The sequence below is a fragment of the Haliotis asinina genome, chromosome 1 (assembly GCF_037392515.1).
Source record: "Haliotis asinina isolate JCU_RB_2024 chromosome 1, JCU_Hal_asi_v2, whole genome shotgun sequence".
In the NCBI taxonomy this organism is placed as follows: Eukaryota; Metazoa; Mollusca; class Gastropoda; order Lepetellida; family Haliotidae; genus Haliotis; species Haliotis asinina.
Genome location: NC_090280.1, coordinates 61,720,779 through 61,739,544, shown reverse-complemented (window position 1 = coordinate 61,739,544; position 18,766 = coordinate 61,720,779). Strand labels below are relative to the sequence as shown.

Genomic DNA, 18,766 nt, shown 5'->3' with positions numbered 1-18,766 from the left:
GCAACGACCTGATAAAATGGGACCAAAGTGATTTTTCTCACTGTCATTCTTAAGTTGAGATATTGTTGGCACAATTGCTTTCCAAAGTATTTGGCCATGGGTATCTCCTGAAGAAGTGATTCGAGTGAGTGAGGGACAGTCATATCGGAAATATTTCAGCCATATCAAGACGAGAAGAATCAATTATTACATCATAAATCAGTGGAATTAGAAATTAAAAAGCCTGTTGATGAATAAAAAGTAGAACTACTAGTATCACAGATATCCATTCAAAAGTAGCTATTCAATCTAAAATACTAGTATTTGAACTATTTTCGACAATACAACATGAAAACAGGCTATAGATAGCCAAGAACCGAAGGTAGATCACCACACTAGGGGCCATGGGGGCGTGGGCCCTAGATGGATTTACCCGATTCCTTCAGCCGTTTCCAATTCAGTCAAATCTAGCAATAAATTAGTTAAATAAGTTACACATATTCTACGATTAAAAAGACGGAAAGAATAAATTCACTTTAAATGTTTTGGGACTTACTCATCCTTTCGGGAGGACAATAATATTACAGTACTCCAAGCCCCTTCAGGATACAGCCACTAACAATCTGAGTTGCTAATTTAAACTATGCGAAGTATAAAGTACATCTATGTACAAAACACATAAATCAAAATAAATCAATTAAATCAATATAAAAACCTACAATTAACATTTGTGAAAAGATCCTTAACAGTTTTTACACTGAAATGTCGATCCCTTTTGATAAAGAAGAGGTCATTCAAACTGAAGTATTTGAGGTTAGTTGTATACTCAAGTGACACTAGGCAATACAGTTGCTATATGCAAACGACCGAGTATGAACCACAAACACCATTGATTGATCTTCTGTGAAATGACACACGCTGCCTGGGTATGATGACATTAACTTGTCGGTCTCGGTTATGATGACAACCCAATATTTTGGAGGTATTTGTTAATCTAGGTTCTCCCCAAGAGTAGGTGAAAGGGTTAGCGAGCTCCATTATGTTCTTTTGATGGGATTTTATAGAACAACAATCAAGTTCTGAGGGATATTCTAAACAGAGGTAAACTTTTATAGAATTATTGATTATCTTAAGCAAACAGAATTAATTACAAAAGTGTGAGTTAAAATTTAAAGTCACATTTGCAATATTTCAGTCATATCGTGACTAAAACATTAAATACTTTATAATTTCATACTTTAAAATTAAAAATGTAAATCTGTCGCCAGAGGACAGTATAACATCCGGTATTGCACAGTTTGAGATATAAAAACTAGCATCATCCCTTGTAATGGACAAACGAATGCAGTTTAGAACATGTTTGACCGTGATTTTTCATCACAAGTTACAGAAACTGAAGGACCCTCCCCTTTCCAAAACTAGTCACATGCATTCCTCGAATGGCAACAGCGACATCAAATAAGGACTGACAGCCAAAGTAAGTAACATCAATGTTTGGTGTAAGTTCATGTAGTTTATTGAGACCGTTTATTTAGTTGTCATCTGTCTTTAAAAGCAGGCAAGATACAGGAAGCCCAAGAAGCGGAGAATCCGACAGGCAGCGGGAAGAGCCTAGGCGGACCAGCAGAAACGCAAGCCTGGGACAAGGAGGGTCGGAACAATGACCATCCATCTGCAACCCAAGTGCCTTTTTCACGTAGCCTCTGCCGGACCCAGTAGCCTACTGGTTGAAGCATTCGTTTGTCGCACCAAAGACACCATAACGCAATGTGTGATGCTAATGTCTGCTACATGTATAAGTGAAAGCTATAAAAACAATGTAACTGCAGGGCATTGTAAACTGAGTGTAAACTGTTAGCCCTGATAGTTGTGCGAGAATAAAAACACTCATTATTTGTTGGAGGCGTAGCATGAAGAGTAGCGGAAGTGTTGCAGATAGTCAATTTGGCCTCTGCACTGGAGAATTTGATTAAGAATAGAACAGGATATTTAAATACCGCACATATCCACGCAATTAGTACATGTCTCAAGATGAGATTGACATTCTGAGATGACATAATTCGTTTACAGAGATAGAATCAACATCAATATATCATATAAATATGCAGTTTCTACCTCCCATGATTTTCTTAAAACCCAAATCGTACGGAAGCATGTGGGAGATTTGAAACATTGGTTTCTTCACCTGAACTAGAATAACCATTCCTCCAGAAGCCTAAAAGGTAACCTTATGGTATTAATTGTAAAAGAAGCCCGTGAAGAACCTGGTCGCAACTGGTCTTCAATAACTATTTCTTGTCGTAAGAGGTGACAACGAGTATTGGCTGTCGGGGTCTCTGATTTGGTTGATCATTGTATTCCAATGGGCTTGTTTGCTGCTCATGTTGTTGATCACTAACTTCGATGCTGATTATTCACAAACCGCCACCACATAGCTACATTAAACACCAAACAGACAAACAAGTTAAAAAATACAAAGTCTATTCAGCACTTGTTTAATGGTACTGGTGAAAGAATATGGCAAAACATACATATCACAGGTCTAGCTTCTCCTTCGATGAACAGTTCATCGGATTCAAAGTACAATTGGATACACGTATATTACACGTCTGGGTCCCGATCCATAAAGCGTTCGTAGCGCTACGACGTAAGTCTATGAAAAACTACAGACATGTGACACGTCGTAAATAACCTTTTGAAGACTTTGTGGACAGGGACCCTGTTTGGTCTACAATACGGAGCATATTGGGCAAAAGATTGAATTCAAATCATTCAATATATTGATGCCATACAATATTACGAGATATTATGAGTTTCTACATGTAAGAGACTATGTGATCTATATGGAGGGATGGCGATTGGAAGGCTTAAAACTTAAAAGAGATCTTTGGAACTTGGAATGTTACTTGTCTTGAGTGAGTTTAGTTTTATACCACCTTTAGAAATGTTCAAGCAAAATCACCAGAAATGTGGTACACGCACTGTATCCATGTAGGTATCAAACACGGATATTTGACCTGATGAGCGTACTCATTTTACCCACCTTGCTATGCCACGCCCTCGCTTATACTGATGTAATGGACAGTATTGAGTTATGAAGGTGATCGGGTTCCTGTAGTCATTTTTGCATGATTAAATGAAAGAATGGTTAATACAACGCCTTCCTTTTGCATAAAGGACATGTTTGTTCAAACTCAACAGTAAAAAGGGCAATTTCATCACATATTATTCTGACGGCCTGGTTCCATCCATGACAAGATACAGAAATGAATGTACCCAATCATTAGAACTGAGAAAATTCCATTTTCCATGGTAGTGAGAACCATGGCTGGAAATTCATTGTACATCTTATATACACAGTGTCTCTGATAACAGTCTCGTCAATGCCTACAGAATGGAATGTAATGAGTTAAATAACTGTAAGGCAAATATGACAGCACAATAAACTGTAACAATTATCATTGAAAATTACACACACTTTTCATTAACTGCATCAGCTATTAAAGTGAGTATGATTTTGCGCTGCTTGTAGCAGTAGTTCAGAAACAAGGAGCAGTGGAACATCAGAAATGGGATTCATACATTGTACCCATGTGGAGTATCAAACCCAAGTCTTTAGCAAGAGGAGTAGATGCTTTAACCACGAGGAGCTGCTATGTCCAAGCTATTAAAGTCAAACACTACCACTAAATACAATCAACAAACAGGCTGCTGACAATCAGCAATTTGGGTTACGTCAGTCGGGTGTGACACTGCCTCAAACATTTCAGTTATATCACAGCATGTCAGTTGGATGTTTGAGTAGGTATTTTTTTAAGCTTAGCAATAATGTCACTATCTGGGACACTCGGAATGGGCTTCACACATTGTACCCATGTGGGTAATCGAAAATGGGCCTTCAGCATGGCCCAGGCCTTCGGTGTGATGAGAGGACACTATAACCACAAGGCTACCCCACCAGTCCTCTTCACAAAAGAAATCAACAAAGCTGCAAGAAGCCATAGACACCAACAGATTCCTACCAGCAATCACTCTTAACCTAGGAACAGCGCTGGTGACTCATTCCTTTTACTCATAGCTGTTTTCCATGTAATCACAATCACCATAAATGCTATTACCCTCTCCCCAACACCCTTGAACTCCTTTTGTCCATTACCAGTCAGTGCTAGAGAACTTGGTGTTATTCCCACCTGGAATTACTCCTGGTCTCAGTTCGTCCATTGCCTTCACCAATCAGAGAAAGTACTGGTTCCTCCTAGTTAGTGTCCAACCCTGTTATTATGTCTTTTTGGTTGCTTCACATGTACATAGCTGTCTGCTTTCTAGTAAGACAAGACTCTGAAATATCATGTTCCTCATATTACAGCGGTTGACGTTCATAGAGTTCCTACTTTATGAGTATCACTTCTAAATGCCATTCAACGACTGGTGCAACAGTGACCTTTTACACTTACAACTGACTTTAAGTGCTAGAAGGAATTTCCTTTTCAGCAGATACATGTTTGTTGAATCAAAGTAGGAAAGCATGGAGACGAAGAACTAGAGCCTTCATCACTTAAAGAAGCATCATACGTAGGCCCAGTAGTGGTGTTGTTCATATGTGAGCTCTTGCACGGGTAGACGTATCTGCTCACACTTGAGTAGGGCTGAGCGGGGCTTCAACAGAAAACACATGAATTCCATTCTGAGAGTCTGCTATCACAAGAGCCTGTCCACACCGACTTGATTCAACCATTGCGATGGTTCTTGGGTCTTGACAACCTTCAAGTGGTACCACCGTTCGGCAGTCACCTGTTTGTCCACTCAGAATGTGGATTTTGCGGGTCTTGTGATCCAGAATGTACACATTTCCATTGTTATCTTTTGTCATTGCATTTGGTTCTTTCAGCACCTCGCTCTCTACCCCATGGTACGACTTTATCACTGCACCATTTGTCCCAACCATCACCACTGCCTTCTTTGTCCAGTCGCAGATGACCAGCTTGCCATCACTCAACGCCTGTACTGACCTTGGGTACTGACACTGAACATCTACGTATGACAGGACAGTGCCAAAACTGTTGATGACATCAACTCTTGGGTTGCCATGAGGTCGACACACTCCAACAACATATGTATTATTTCGTAAGCTTGAGATTGAGGAATAGGGCCTGGTTTGCACAGTTTCACTAATGTAGTAACTGTTATTGTCAGTGTCATCTGCTACAAATACAATAAAGGCTTGGTTTGGACAAGTTACAACCAGTTGTCTGATGGACTGTGCATATGTTATATCCCAAGGATCCATGTTCCCGAACGTGAGAGTATTGAGGATCCGCCCCTTGATATTGATCACTTTAATGCAGTTGTTGAATCTATCAGACACAGCACACAGGTTCCTTGACATAGCTGTAATACCAACGAGTCCACCCCGTCTCTCAACGAATGTCATGTTTCCGAAGAAAGACAGTGATCGCCAAAGAGTCACATCGAAATCTTCAGTTGTCTGAGATTGAAGGTATCTCGATGGAGAAGTCGAACTAGAGAGTGGTCTGGAAGGGAAGACATAATGGGATGACTGTTGATGTTGATTTTGGCGTTGAGGATGGTGTCTGCTGGATGAATAATTTTCCCCAGGGCGTGGACTGAGGGACGCTGAAGAGAACCCCTGGAGGCAGTAAGGCCGTTCTTCAGGTGGTGGTGGAGCTGACGGGACCACTGGAGCTGCTGCTTGAAGCCTTTCCTCTGCTGGTTCTTGAGGTATCTCTTGCTCTGCTTCTGCTTCTGCTTCCTGGGCAGACCCAAACACCTCCTCCTCTGCCTCCTCAGCTATTTTAATATCAACATTCTCAGCTCCTAATCTGACCACTCCTATCCTGATTCCTGCCATTATCTCTTCCACTTCATTAACAAGAGGAACAAACTCAACAGGAGTCTTCTCACTGGATGACTGGAGGGTCTCCACAGCGGTTGTGTAGCTGGCTATCTGCTCTTCTATGTTGTACAATGCTGTGAGGGCATTTATGGAAGAATTGCTCATGAGCTTGTCAAACAGGTCCACGGTATCATGGAAGGACTTTATCAATGAGGAACATTCATCTACCTTGTCAGAGATACCATTCTTCTCCTTCTCAATAATATCAGCCAGTTGTTCAGCTACCTCCTTTTCCTTCTGAATGAGACACTTAACAAGCTTACTCTTTAAGTCTGAAAAATGTTCTGATATCTTTAGAGCAAGTTCTTCTTTCTGTAACCGAAGTTCTCTAGGTTTGGAGAGTTCAAACTTTTCTCTTGCTCTTTCCACATCATCTTTGAAGGTCTCCATTTTTGCTTTAAAATCCTTCAACTTCAAGGCTGTGACATCTGCAGCATCGTCGGTGTTCAGGTGATGATTCCCACAATCCCTGTGTTCCGCCAAACAACACTGACCACACACACCAACACGTTTTAGAGTACAGTAAGCATCACATTTATTGACAGGGTGTTTGGTACATTTCTCAGATGCTGTGTTCAGGGTCTTCTGAATATTGTGAACTGTGGATCTCGAACTTCGTGTATTCAGCGTCTCCATTAAACCCAGAATGAAGAAATTGTCTGGGAAAGCATCTGCCCATTCTTTTAATCTGCTTCCATCCGGATTGGCTGGTTTGGTGACTTTTCGACACACAGGGCATGTAAAGCTCAGTGTTCGTCCACGTGGGACATTGTTGGCAATGTGGTCTCCCAAACACTTTCGGCAGAAGCTGTGAAGGCATGGCAGTTGCTTTGGCTCCTGATACGGATCAAGGCAAATACTACAGGTCAGGTACTCATCTGAGATCTCGTCAGCCAAATCCATCCTGGTGACAGGTATACTTCAACTGAAAGAAGACAGTGAGTGAGTGAGTGAGTGAGTGAATGAATGAGATGAAACTTAACATCACATCATAGGGTCCAAATATCTGCTAATGTTGGTTGCCTCTTAAGGGAAGAGTTTTTGTTTGTTGTTTAGTGCTGCATTTGGCAATACAGTTATATTCGTTTATAACGAACTCAAAGGGACTGTTGTTTTCAGTTCGTTGTAAGTGAAGTTCGTTCTAAGCGATTCGGGAATGTTCGTGAATATTCGGAAATTACCAAGAATGGTTGGTCACCACGCCACTGGTTTGAAAGACTTCCCAGATCGCTATTTATGCCTTGACAATGTCAACAAGATTCACAAGATTAAATAAATGATAACATTTCACAGGTAAGTTTATTTTATTGTCCCCTTGATCCCCTGTGAGGAAGCCTGTTTGTTTTCACAAGCTAATTGGTGACACGTGAGATGACACGCGAGTGGATTCGGATCAGCTGTTCGTTATAAACATGTCAATTAACGCGTGAAATAGCACAGAGGGCCCATCAATTTGTTCGTTGTAACAGATAATTTGTACTATCAGTGTTCGGTGTATACGGTAGTTAATTCATAACAACATATAGGGAAGCAGTCGGGACTTCTGAATTTGTTCGTTGTAACAGGCAATTTGTTGTAAGCGTGTACGTTATAAATGAACTTTACTGTATTCCAGTTATATGGCAGCAGTGCGTAAATCTGGACCAGACAACAGAGTGATCAACAACCTGAGCATTGATTTACTGAACTGGGATACAATGACATGTGTCAACCAAGTCAGCAAGGTAGATTCTATGAGTCACCTCTTACAACAAACACTGGTTGTTGAAGACCAAACTTAAACCAGATCTTTAAGCGAGTTCAGTATACAATAGTAGTATGATAGTACACAAAACATTTACATACTGTACCTATCCATTTATCTTTGCAGTAATATTTGATTACAGATGGATGTACATTAGGTAAAACAAAGGTCATGGATGTGGCTCAAGCTTGAGTGAGTGACTAAGTGCCTTAGCATTAGAATATTGGCCTTCAGTAACCCATGCTTGTCAAAAGAGCCAACAAGATCATCATTGATACATCATTGGTACCCAACTGCGCATGTTGATTCTCAAGCTGTTGATCTCTGGATTGTCTGGTCCAGAATAGTTTACAGACCGCCGCCATATAGCATATTGTTGAGTGTGGTGTAAAACTAAATTCGCTCAGGATTTTTTTCTCCCCCTTTACCAGCAGTGACAGGAATAAGGCATTTACAGGCAAACACCAACTGGGTCAAATATAAGACTTGGGGCTTATGTTTCCAGAGAGGCTTTGATGTTTTGTATTAGTATGTAAATAAGGACATGTAGAAATACAAATATATAACAAACTAATATGACATTATAAAATCCAATCATTTTTATTATTTGAAAGAAATAGTTTTGACTCAAATCAAATGAAAATCGTTATCTATTGTCCTTCTCTGTATACTTGCCTACCCAAACACAACACTTCTTGTGGCATACAGGACTGTTCATAAGGTAAGGCTGGTGTGTGTGTGTAAATCAGATGATGAAGATGATGATGATGATGATGATGATGATGATGATGATGATGATGATGATGAAGATGATGATGACGACAACGACTTTTGGAGGGGGTATGGTCATTAATTATGTACACATTTACTAGGAGTGAGGGGTAGGGTTGTCACCAGTTTATATAGCTGTATCAAAAATATTGCTTAAAAACTGGGGAGAGCATTGTATTTGCATGACTTGCAAAGATAAGGTGTGTCACTTACTCTGTACATATATGTGGCGTGGGGTGGGGGTTGTGGGGTGTGTGTGTTGTTATTCACATTGTACATTATACATGAAAATCATCATGAACAGTCCCTAAAGTATCTTCAGGGCAGTAGGGTAGTCTACAGGTTAAACGGTTTTCTTGTAATGCTGAAGGTCACAGGTACAATTTGTGAAGCCACTCACTCACTCAGTAAATTATCCACTAACCTTTATCAAAGTCTGGTGGCTCTGATACTGGCTAGTTGACTCTCTCGACTCATGAAGATGGTCTTAAGTGTCATGTGGGAAGCTGACAGATGAATCAGTTTTGAGTATTTCCTGAGTTATTTGGGGAAAACATTTCTTCCTGGTCACACATATAGATACCGCCGTCTTGCTAACACTAACTTTTGCTCCTGACAGGTTTCAAACCTTTGGGAACAAGCAGTCCTCATAAAAGGTTTCCAAAATTCAAGATGTCACTTTCGATGGTAATATTTAATTTTCTTTTCTATTGGTTTGCTAAAAAAAATACATTTTTCACTGGATACATATTATTTTACTCTTATGACAGAGGATGATCTCTGTTATGAAAGAATGCACTGAGTAATACTGATGGCAATCTGTAAATATCTGAAGTTATGACTGACATCATGAGCTTCACCACCCAATCAAACCACTTATCCCCTTACTTGCTTCATCCAACAAGCATGGGTTGCTGACCATCCATTCAAACCTGGACCTTTGCATGGGAACAAAATTAATTATGCACAGTCAAACAGAAAACCTGATCTCAAGGATTTACTTTAATTTCCATACCTGAGAGTTCCTGGGACAAACACTTCTAATTTTCAAGGGTTCTGGACTAGTAAGTGCGTGAGTTTTGTTTTACTGTTTATATATTCCAGCTATATGGCGGTAGTCTGTAAATAATCTAGTCTGTACTAGACAATCCAATGATCAACATCATGAGCATCGATCTGCACATTTGGGAAACAATGACATGAGTCAACCAAGTCAGTGAACCGGACCACCCGAACCCATTAGTCGCCTCTATTGACAAGCATAGTCGCCTTTTATGGCAAGCTTGGGTTGCTGAAGACCTGACCTTCACGGGTCGGTTCTGGACTACAAAATTGGGGTCCAGACACTTGAATATAATTATTAGTACTATGCCTTAACACTGATGTAAGTCAGTTATTGTTATTGTATTGTGTATAATGAACATCACATTGGTACAGCAATTAAATTGCGATACCATAACCTGGCTAGAGGCAGACTGTGATAACTCGGTTGAAATTTAAAAAAAAATTATTTTGACTTTTTCTGCATTCCTGTGGACACGCTGATAAATGTTATTGCATCCATTGCAAATTTTTCTGTGAATAGAATTGCACTCCCTGGACCTTGCAGCGAGTTTAGTTTTAAGCCACATTTAGCAATATTCCCACAATATCACAGTAGGGGACAGCAGAAATGAGCTTCACACATTGTACCCATGTGGGAATAGAACCTGCATCTTTGGCATGATGAGCCAACACTCTAACCACTAGGCTAACTCACCAAAAAGAAAAAAAGAAACATTATCCCCATCTGCACCACTTGTGGACCATAAATATTGTCATGTCAGTCAGTGAAACAAACATGTTACTTCCGAAAAACCTGAGTGAGGGTCTGTAAGCCACTTGTTGGCACTACCCCTGCAATATTACCTGATATGGCCTCCAAACATTGTACCAATGTGGAGAATTGAAATCGGGTCAGAACTGCCCCTAACTTGCCAAGAAAAAAAATAATATGCTGAGAAAGGTGGTGAAGATTTATTCTGAGAGGTCTAGAAAGATGTTACAATGAGTATGAGTGTGTGATTGAGTTTAATGCAGCATTTCATAAAAGAATCAGAAGCATTTCATAATGCAGCATTTCAACACATTCAACCTCAGAATATGCATGTTTGAAATATCAGATGTGAAACATTTAAAACATTTAAAACGTTGGTAGTGGGTCAAGTCCCAACAATTAAAGAGTTGGATTAAATTTGGATTGTTACAATTAAAGATAGCCAATGCCATGTTGGTAAACATCAACGCCCTCTAGCGAGTAAGCCAGATTTCTGGGACCCAAATTTCTTCAAGGAAGATTAACCCCTTTATATTGTGAGTTGAGGCGGCAAACAGACCCGATGTATTTCAAAGTCGACAAAGTCAGGCCGTCTGATATTTACATGCCCTGTTCATCTTGTCAGCCAATCAAGTTTTCCTAGCAAGATTTACTGACCCAGTTTAGCCGCCCAAAAGGGCAAATGATATGTAGCTCTCATCTGTCAATATAGTGCAATAAATTCACATCCGAGATTGCATGGCGTCTCTGTATTTGTCACATGGAATGAAAATGACGTCACGCTCCCTCCCCACCCGTGACAAGATGGGCATGTGCTATAAGAAAAGGTATTCAAAACATTCATCCATAATGGCAGATCAGATTACGCTCTAATTCCAAGTTAAATATCACTCAGAAGGCATCATTTACCTTCAAATTAGATCAAAATATGCGTGACACGGACGGGTTATCAGAGTGACTAGTCTATGCGACCAGATGCCATTATTACGATGTGCAGAAACAATCGTTACCTGGTTTAGTTCCGTGTTGACGAGATGTTCTGTCGGGCGCCTTCGCCTGGAGTTACTTCCCTTTGATGTAGTTCCTGCGTGGGATAAAGAGCTGAATTCAGAGTCATGGGGTTGTCGAAAATTCAAGTGAAGTGTGTTCAAACCTTTACACACACAAGTATGAAGATTGGAGTATGTTTAAAATTATGTTATGATTTGCAAGTAGTTTAATTCAAATATTTAAGATGAAATTTACACATGAAATATAATTAAGAATTCAATAAATTTAGATGTATTTAACACATAGTTTCTTATGTTTGAAATAAGAAATTGGAAAGGATAGGAATGTGAAGTAGGTGGCCAGATAAGATAAGAATAATAACCTGTAACTGTTTAAATAAAATGTTTGTAAAATAAGGAAATGTCCTATTTAGTCCTAAAGAATAAATTAAGACAAAAGTTCATTTTACTGTTATTACAATTATATCTGTATGTATCAATGAATGAATGAAATTAAAAGTATTAAAAATTAACACACCTTTATTAGAATGCATTCATGCTCCCCTGCAATGGCATTCTGTTGGTTTCATTTTTAGGATCCACAGTCCCAATGTTCCATTTCGTGATCCCACTTTGAAGGAATTCCAAGACACAGGTAACCCTTTCGTTGCGAGGGTTAACAGAATAGGTTAGAATATGTTGTTAGTACTCTTGACCTGGGTCCACAGCACAAAGCAAACTTTGAGCTGAGACATGTGTATCTCCTTTGTACAAGAAGCCCTTTGCCTAATATAGAGTGGGGTTCAGAATCATTTCATTTTTGAAGCTTGCATAACCATCCCCAGTTACTCAGTATGTAGTCATGGGCAGTTTGAACCCCACTTGGCTCCACCAATGCTAAAAAATCCCCAACTTCAATGTGAATCCACACCCACCCTTGGATCTGCCTATGTCTACCAAAACATTCAAAATGTGCAAAATATGCTCTATGAAAGTGCTGATCTATGAACACTGGTCTTCAGTGATCCCACATATGACATATGTTACAGTTGTATGGATCAATGCTTAGGGTTGTCAATCACTGGATTGTCCAAACATGATAATTTACTGGCCTCCACCATATAGATGGAACATTGCTGAGAGCAACATTAAGCAACAAACAAACTTAATGGCTTCGTTTGTTATCACCAAAAGAGACTCAAAGAAGTTCATGGTTTAATATACTTGTGCTACAGTACTGCAACAGTATCACTGTGGGAAATGAAAAATACATGGAATGGGCTTCACACAGTTAAACCATGTGGAGTGAGTGAGTGAGTGAGTTTGGTTTTACACTGCTGTTAGCAAAATTCCAGCAATATAACCCAGGAGACACCATCCCTGGATTTCACACATTGTATCACAAGGGGAGGGAGCAAGTTTAGTTTTACACCGCTCTCAGCAATATTCCAGATATATGGCGGTGTCTGTAAATAATCAAGTCTGGAACAGACAATTCTGTGATCAACAGTGTGAGCGTTGATCTGCATGATTGGGAACGGATGACATGTGCCAACCTAGTCAGCAAGCCTGACCACCCAATCCCGTTAATCGCCTCTTACAAGCAGAGTCGCCTTTTAAGGCATGCATGTGTTGCTGAAGGTCTATCTTGCCCCGGACCTTCATGACCCACATGGGGAACTGAACCTGTGTCATCAGCATGACCAGCAAACGCCTTAACCACTAGGCTACCCCCATCGCCTCTAAACCAAGTGGAGAATTGGTTGGTGTCACAAGCTAATGCTTTAACATTTCACATACACATAAAACATAAGATTTACACAAGAAATATTATGAATTTTATTTAAAAATAATTCTTATGAATACACTGTACTACAGGTCTCTCTGAATGTGGAACTTGATGAAAAATGTTAATTTACAATGAAGCACTTTGTGTAAAAATGAAGAGTGAGACCACTCTATACAGGGAGATGTGTACAGATAAATGTGCAAATACACCACTCACTGTACAAGATGTACACGGTAACTGTTATGAAAGGATGAAGTGGAAACATTAGGTGTTGTGAACCTGAGTGTGTGAGTTAGTCTGTGAGAAAGAGTGAATGGTGTAATGTTTTGCTCGTCCCTTTTGTTCCAGCTTTCAGTGCTAAGTGTCATTTGTTAACATTAACTTACAACGATCTTTGAGCTAAGAGAGCTTTGAACAAGGCACTGGGTCTTTGGCATTGCAAGTGAATGCTTTAACCATCAGGCTGCCAGATGTCCCCCCATAATATGTGTGACTGAGTTTAGTGCTATGCTGCTTTTTAGTAATATTCCATCAATTTCATGGCAGGGGACACCAGAAATGTGCTTCACACAATGTACCCATTTAGAGAATCAAACCCGGGTCTTCGGCATGACGAGGGAAAAAATAACTACTAGGCTGCCATACAGCCAATACAACACTGGGCTTTGAAACAGTCTTCGACAAAATCAGCAGGAACCCATGCTGTTTGAAGATGGCCAAGAATCTGCCATTTATAACACTGTAACCATTCTATCAGCCTTCACAACCAGCAGTGCTGACTATCTATCTTGCATCTGAATTCCAAAAGGTAAAGTGAATTGTGAGTATGGTGTAATGCCAGTTCTAGCAATATTCCAGCATGTCACGGTGAAGAACACCAGAAATGAGCGACATCAATTGTACACGTGGGGAATTGATCCCGGGTGTTATGAATAACCAATAGGCTTCCCCATTTCTTCTTAAGTGAACCAATGATCTGCATTGGACAATCTTTTTCAACAGGGCATGACTGAGTGGTATGCAATCTGATGAGAGTAATTCAAGACAACACAGTGGACAAATTCCTTAGAGTTCAGGATTCATAGAGGTGGCAGGTCACTCACTTGAATTTTCATGGCGACGGAGCAGTCACATTTGAAATTTTGGGGATACTGGTGCTACATCTTGAATTTATGTGGTGGTGGTGTCACAATTTACATTCTTGTATGCTGGTAGCATCGTATTTATAATGTGTGTGCATGGAGCACACAATTCGTGTTTGTTTTTTTTAGTAACATTTTCATTTCTAGTGGTGCTGGTTGCATAATATTTTCTCTGTATTTCAATCACTTGGTGCTGGTCATTCGTGTCTGCATATGAAGTAGAAAACATGAGTTCGAACCCCATGACGCCCTATTGTACAGTAAACATAAAGTAATGTAAACAGATTTAGGCCTGTAAAAAATGTGGTTCAGATTAATTGACCAACCCTTAATTCTGGTGCAGAACCGATTTTTCTCAAGCGGTACAAACAAAATAAGCATTTAGGTACCACTGTTTCTTCCTGGCACTGATGGACATCAGGCATTCTAATAGAGAAAGTCGACATGATGGCCGCAGGCTTGATTAAATAAGCAATTTAACATTGATAAATGTGTTATTAAATCTCACCTACCTACCCTAAATTTTAAAGAGCTGTAATTGGAACCACAGCACTTTCGTTTATTCGACCTTAGTACACACCTCCCTGTCCACAAGCAATGGTACATGTCCGTCTATAGCACACAGCAACACCAATCTAAGGTCAACACTATGTACAAGGGCAATAACTTGAATCTTGTGTACAACAGGGGAGTTATACTTAAATGCACAAGTTATCCAAAACTGATGTCCTCTTTGTAAATGCTGTAAATCGTAGATTGGGACATTACGACAGATGAACTGAAAATATTAACACATAGCTCAGGCACAAGTTACAGGTAAAAATAAAATGTACCTGATAAAAGTGAAAATACGAAAAAAAAAAAAAACAACAGAAAAAAATGTTCATTGACTGCTCACACCATTCTGAAAATATTTAAGAAAGACAGTTTTGACAAAAGGAGATCAAAATCTCTGCAATTCTTTGCATACAAGCTTTTATTTTATAAATGAATTATTGTGATGAGAAATGTTGAAATGAAGAAGGGACATTAGTCTCAATGAAACATATTCTGTACACATCAGACTCTATATACACAGCTAAAAAATGTGAGCATTTCAACTAGTGTGTGAACCATGCACAATGAAATATGAGTGACACTTACACTAACAATGGATTAGAGTATAACAAATTTGTACAACTGTGCAAAAATATACAGTCATTTACAATTAAATTAATTCTGTATGTAAAACCATTCTTATTCACAATGTTTATTTACAATACAAGAGCACAACCTGCATTGTAAGTGTTGTGGCTGTTTGTCAACTCATCTGATTTACACAATTTGTACAGCTCATTACAATAAGTTGAAAGAAGCATCTAGCCCATCGTGATTGCAGCATCCAAAATTGATAACCATGGTAACCTCTTTGGAAATTATTACAAACAAATTCTGAATGAATTTGTATAAATTAATTTGTCTGATGAATCAATTTAATTGAATTCGTCCAAAATAACCAAGCTCTACAAAGAAAACAAACACCAAAACAAACACCTATGTAATCACATATAAATTTCAATTTTAAAATTTAAAATTTAAAATTTACATGTGAAACTAGATTTCTAGTTCCATATATGCATCATACAAGTTGCTGCATATCCTGACATATGAACAGAAAACTGATTGTTTCTAATTAAGTATAAATGAAAATCAATGGCTATCAGTTGATCAGCACTGGATTTCAAAGCTACAGGGATTTATTCAAGATTCCAAACTTCTTCCCTTGGGAGGCAATTTGGAAAAATATTATTTTGCACAAAGTACAAGTCACTTATGCTAAGCCGCAGAGTCTGTTCTGACAGAGCAATATGACTTCTGAAATCTGAATTCCATCGAGGAATTTTTTCAGACTTTGCTTCAGATTAGCAGCCATTTTGGCCCTCTGAGCATGTCCAGATGAATCCCTGAGCTAACAACTGATGAAGTCAAATTCATCCATGATAATCAGAAGATGAGGATACCTTTGGAAAGTTGACAAATCAGGGTGCTACACTCAGGACCAAATCCTACAATGGCAGTTGAAATACAATCACATACGATGTGCGCTTCCACTGAACACTTTTGGTACAACCATGGTCGACAGGATGACATACATATTCTGGCTGCCACTGTCATATCATGGGTAAGACCAACATCATTGTGCATTTACTTTTAACAGGTGCAGAATTTGAATGACCTTTGCATGGCTACCTTTGCATTCGTAATAAAGACAGCACCTGTCCATTTTTAGATGTTTGATGTTTGATAAATGTTTGATGTTTGATGCCATGATGGGACCATGCCGTATGATAAAAAGAGTAAATCTTGATCAGGGAATAGAGTTTCAGAAAATCATTTATGTTACATCACAGTTTGGTTGTAGACAGATGCCATGCCTGTGAAATCCAAGACCATGGTTACAGCACTGACAAAGGATCATAAACAGGATGATTCAAGAGGACACTGGCAGGAAAAAGGGAAGTAATTGCACAACAAAACACAATGTTTCTAATGATAGGGCCAATGTTCTCCCTCAGTAACTAACTACTAGTATTTGAGGCAGTGATCTAAGAAAAGAAAAATAGCAGGTGCAATGAATCCAGGGACAAAAATTGGTAAACAGGAAGGAAAAAATGGCTAATGCACTAATTCCATAATTTCCTACATCAGGCTTTATTGTTCTACTGAATATGCAAAACCTAACTGAATCATCAGAAAAAATTGCAATTACAAAATGCATTAATTTTCAGACATACACAAAATGTAACAAGCAATTTACCACTTGTCCCCCATCAGCCCAACTGTAATCAGGTGAACAGTCATGTGACATCTAGCGATAGCTATCACTTGTGAATCATTCATGCTTAGTAAGTCCCGTGAACAGACGTCAAATGTCGGAAAATAACGAGACAAATTTACTTGGCAGTTCGGTAGTTGCTGAACTGTGTTCTAAGACAAATTATGTTTTGAAATGCCAAGACCACTCACCAGTCTTAGAGATGCTCTTCACCCAGTATCTCATAGCTTTGATAACTACATGTCCAGAACTATTTTTGTACAATTCCACATGTTTCAGAAAACAGCCTTTTTGTGTGGTTCTTCTAAAACGTTGCTGTTTCTCACTGCATTCTTTACCATGGTTACAGATATAAGTTACACATGTATCATACATACAACAATCACAAACAATTTCAGTAGCACTTTTGAAGCATAACAGCAGCTGCAGAAGAGGCAACAACAATGCCAGTGATCTGCACAGCACACCTTGAATTTCATTGTTCAGTTACGTAAGAAAAGTCAAACAAAAAATTGAAACAAAAGACCCAATTACTCAAAGTCCATTTTAAAAAACCATAACATCATGCACATTTTGAATAATATAAAATTGTATTTCTCTTTCTTGCAGTAGTACTAGTAGTAGAGTGGTCATGTGTGGTCCTATGCATAGAGCTCAGGTTACAAATCTGTTGAAGTTAAGCACTGTTGGTCGCGAACAGTCCTTGTAATGGTGACTGTTTGGCACCTTGACTCCTCTAAGTTTCAGTCCTGCCCCAAATCGAAGCACACACATGGTCTCTCCTTTGGCAAGCAAGTTTATTCAAAATTGCCTCTGTTCACCACGCAGGAAGTAGGTACCTGGTGGGACAAATCATGTGACTATTAATCCTACAGTGCCTCACAGGCATCTTGGGTTATCTGGGGTAATAATAATCAGAATATATTTGCCAGCTATCAGCAGGATATGAAGCCAGGCTAGGTGCATTACTGACATTCTACATTATACTAGAAATTGATATTTTCCATATATAATATATTTATGGTGAGTATCACTTTATCAGTTGTCTTTTTGGACTTCAACAGATAGGATTTTGATAATTGTTAGGTAAAATCCAATTTTCACTTGTGTATTTTCTTTCGCCAAGCAGCTGATGAAGGGGTCTAGATTTACTGGTAGACTCGGAAAATAAGAAATATTCCCTCAAGCAGTACACCTTGTTTAAAGCTCCTACTGTTAACCCTTCACAAGACAATATCAGAGTTTTCTTCTACGTGACTATGTTCAGAGCCAAACCTGGACCATAGTTTATGAAATATAAGGTTTCGATTTCTGTTTAAATTTACAGCTAGCCAACCCAACAGTCTGGCGCAAATTTCAGACGTTCCCTACATCTGAGTGAATTCTTGGTGTCTGGTCTGATTAAATCCATTTTGGGCCCGTAACTTTTTGAAATGATGATGTCTTCCAGGGTTTTTGGCTTATTTCATACACTGCCATAGTTTCCTCTACATATTAATTTTCTTTGTGTATTTGTGGGTCTTTTTCTACTGCCACTCAGCATTTTCCAAGCCGTGATAGCTGTCAGTATATATTCAGATCTGGCCCTGCCAATTTAAACATGATCATCAATGAAGGGAATTGGGATATGATGACAAGCATGAAATGGTCTAGAGATAATGACAAACGGACCCCATCAATTACAGATCAAATGCCTAACAATGGAGGATTTACATGTAGACTAAGCAGAAGATAGAAAGTGCCAATGACAATGAAGGCATGGTTGACAGTGTTGAAGGTTGACTAGAATATGTTATGAATATGATTG

The 18,766-nt window shown here is 39.1% G+C and overlaps 1 protein-coding gene across 2 annotated transcripts; it reads right to left on the bottom strand.

The window, feature by feature from the left end:
* Positions 1 to 2,458: 2,458 nt before the first annotated feature.
* Positions 2,459 to 11,292, bottom strand: LOC137295623 (tripartite motif-containing protein 2-like). 2 transcript variants are annotated; one of them, XM_067827083.1, is made up of 2 exons: positions 11,235 to 11,292; positions 2,459 to 6,818 (listed from the first exon to the last, which is right to left on the bottom strand). In XM_067827083.1, the coding sequence occupies exon 2, from the start codon at positions 6,794 to 6,796 to the stop codon at positions 4,610 to 4,612; it is 2,187 nt and encodes a 728-aa protein (XP_067683184.1). In that variant the 5' UTR covers positions 6,797 to 6,818; positions 11,235 to 11,292; the 3' UTR covers positions 2,459 to 4,609. The 2 variants fall into 2 exon arrangements, with proteins under 2 accessions (XP_067683184.1, XP_067683175.1); XM_067827074.1 differs by having other exon boundaries at positions 2,459 to 6,812; positions 11,235 to 11,252.
* Positions 11,293 to 18,766: the final 7,474 nt, after the last annotated feature.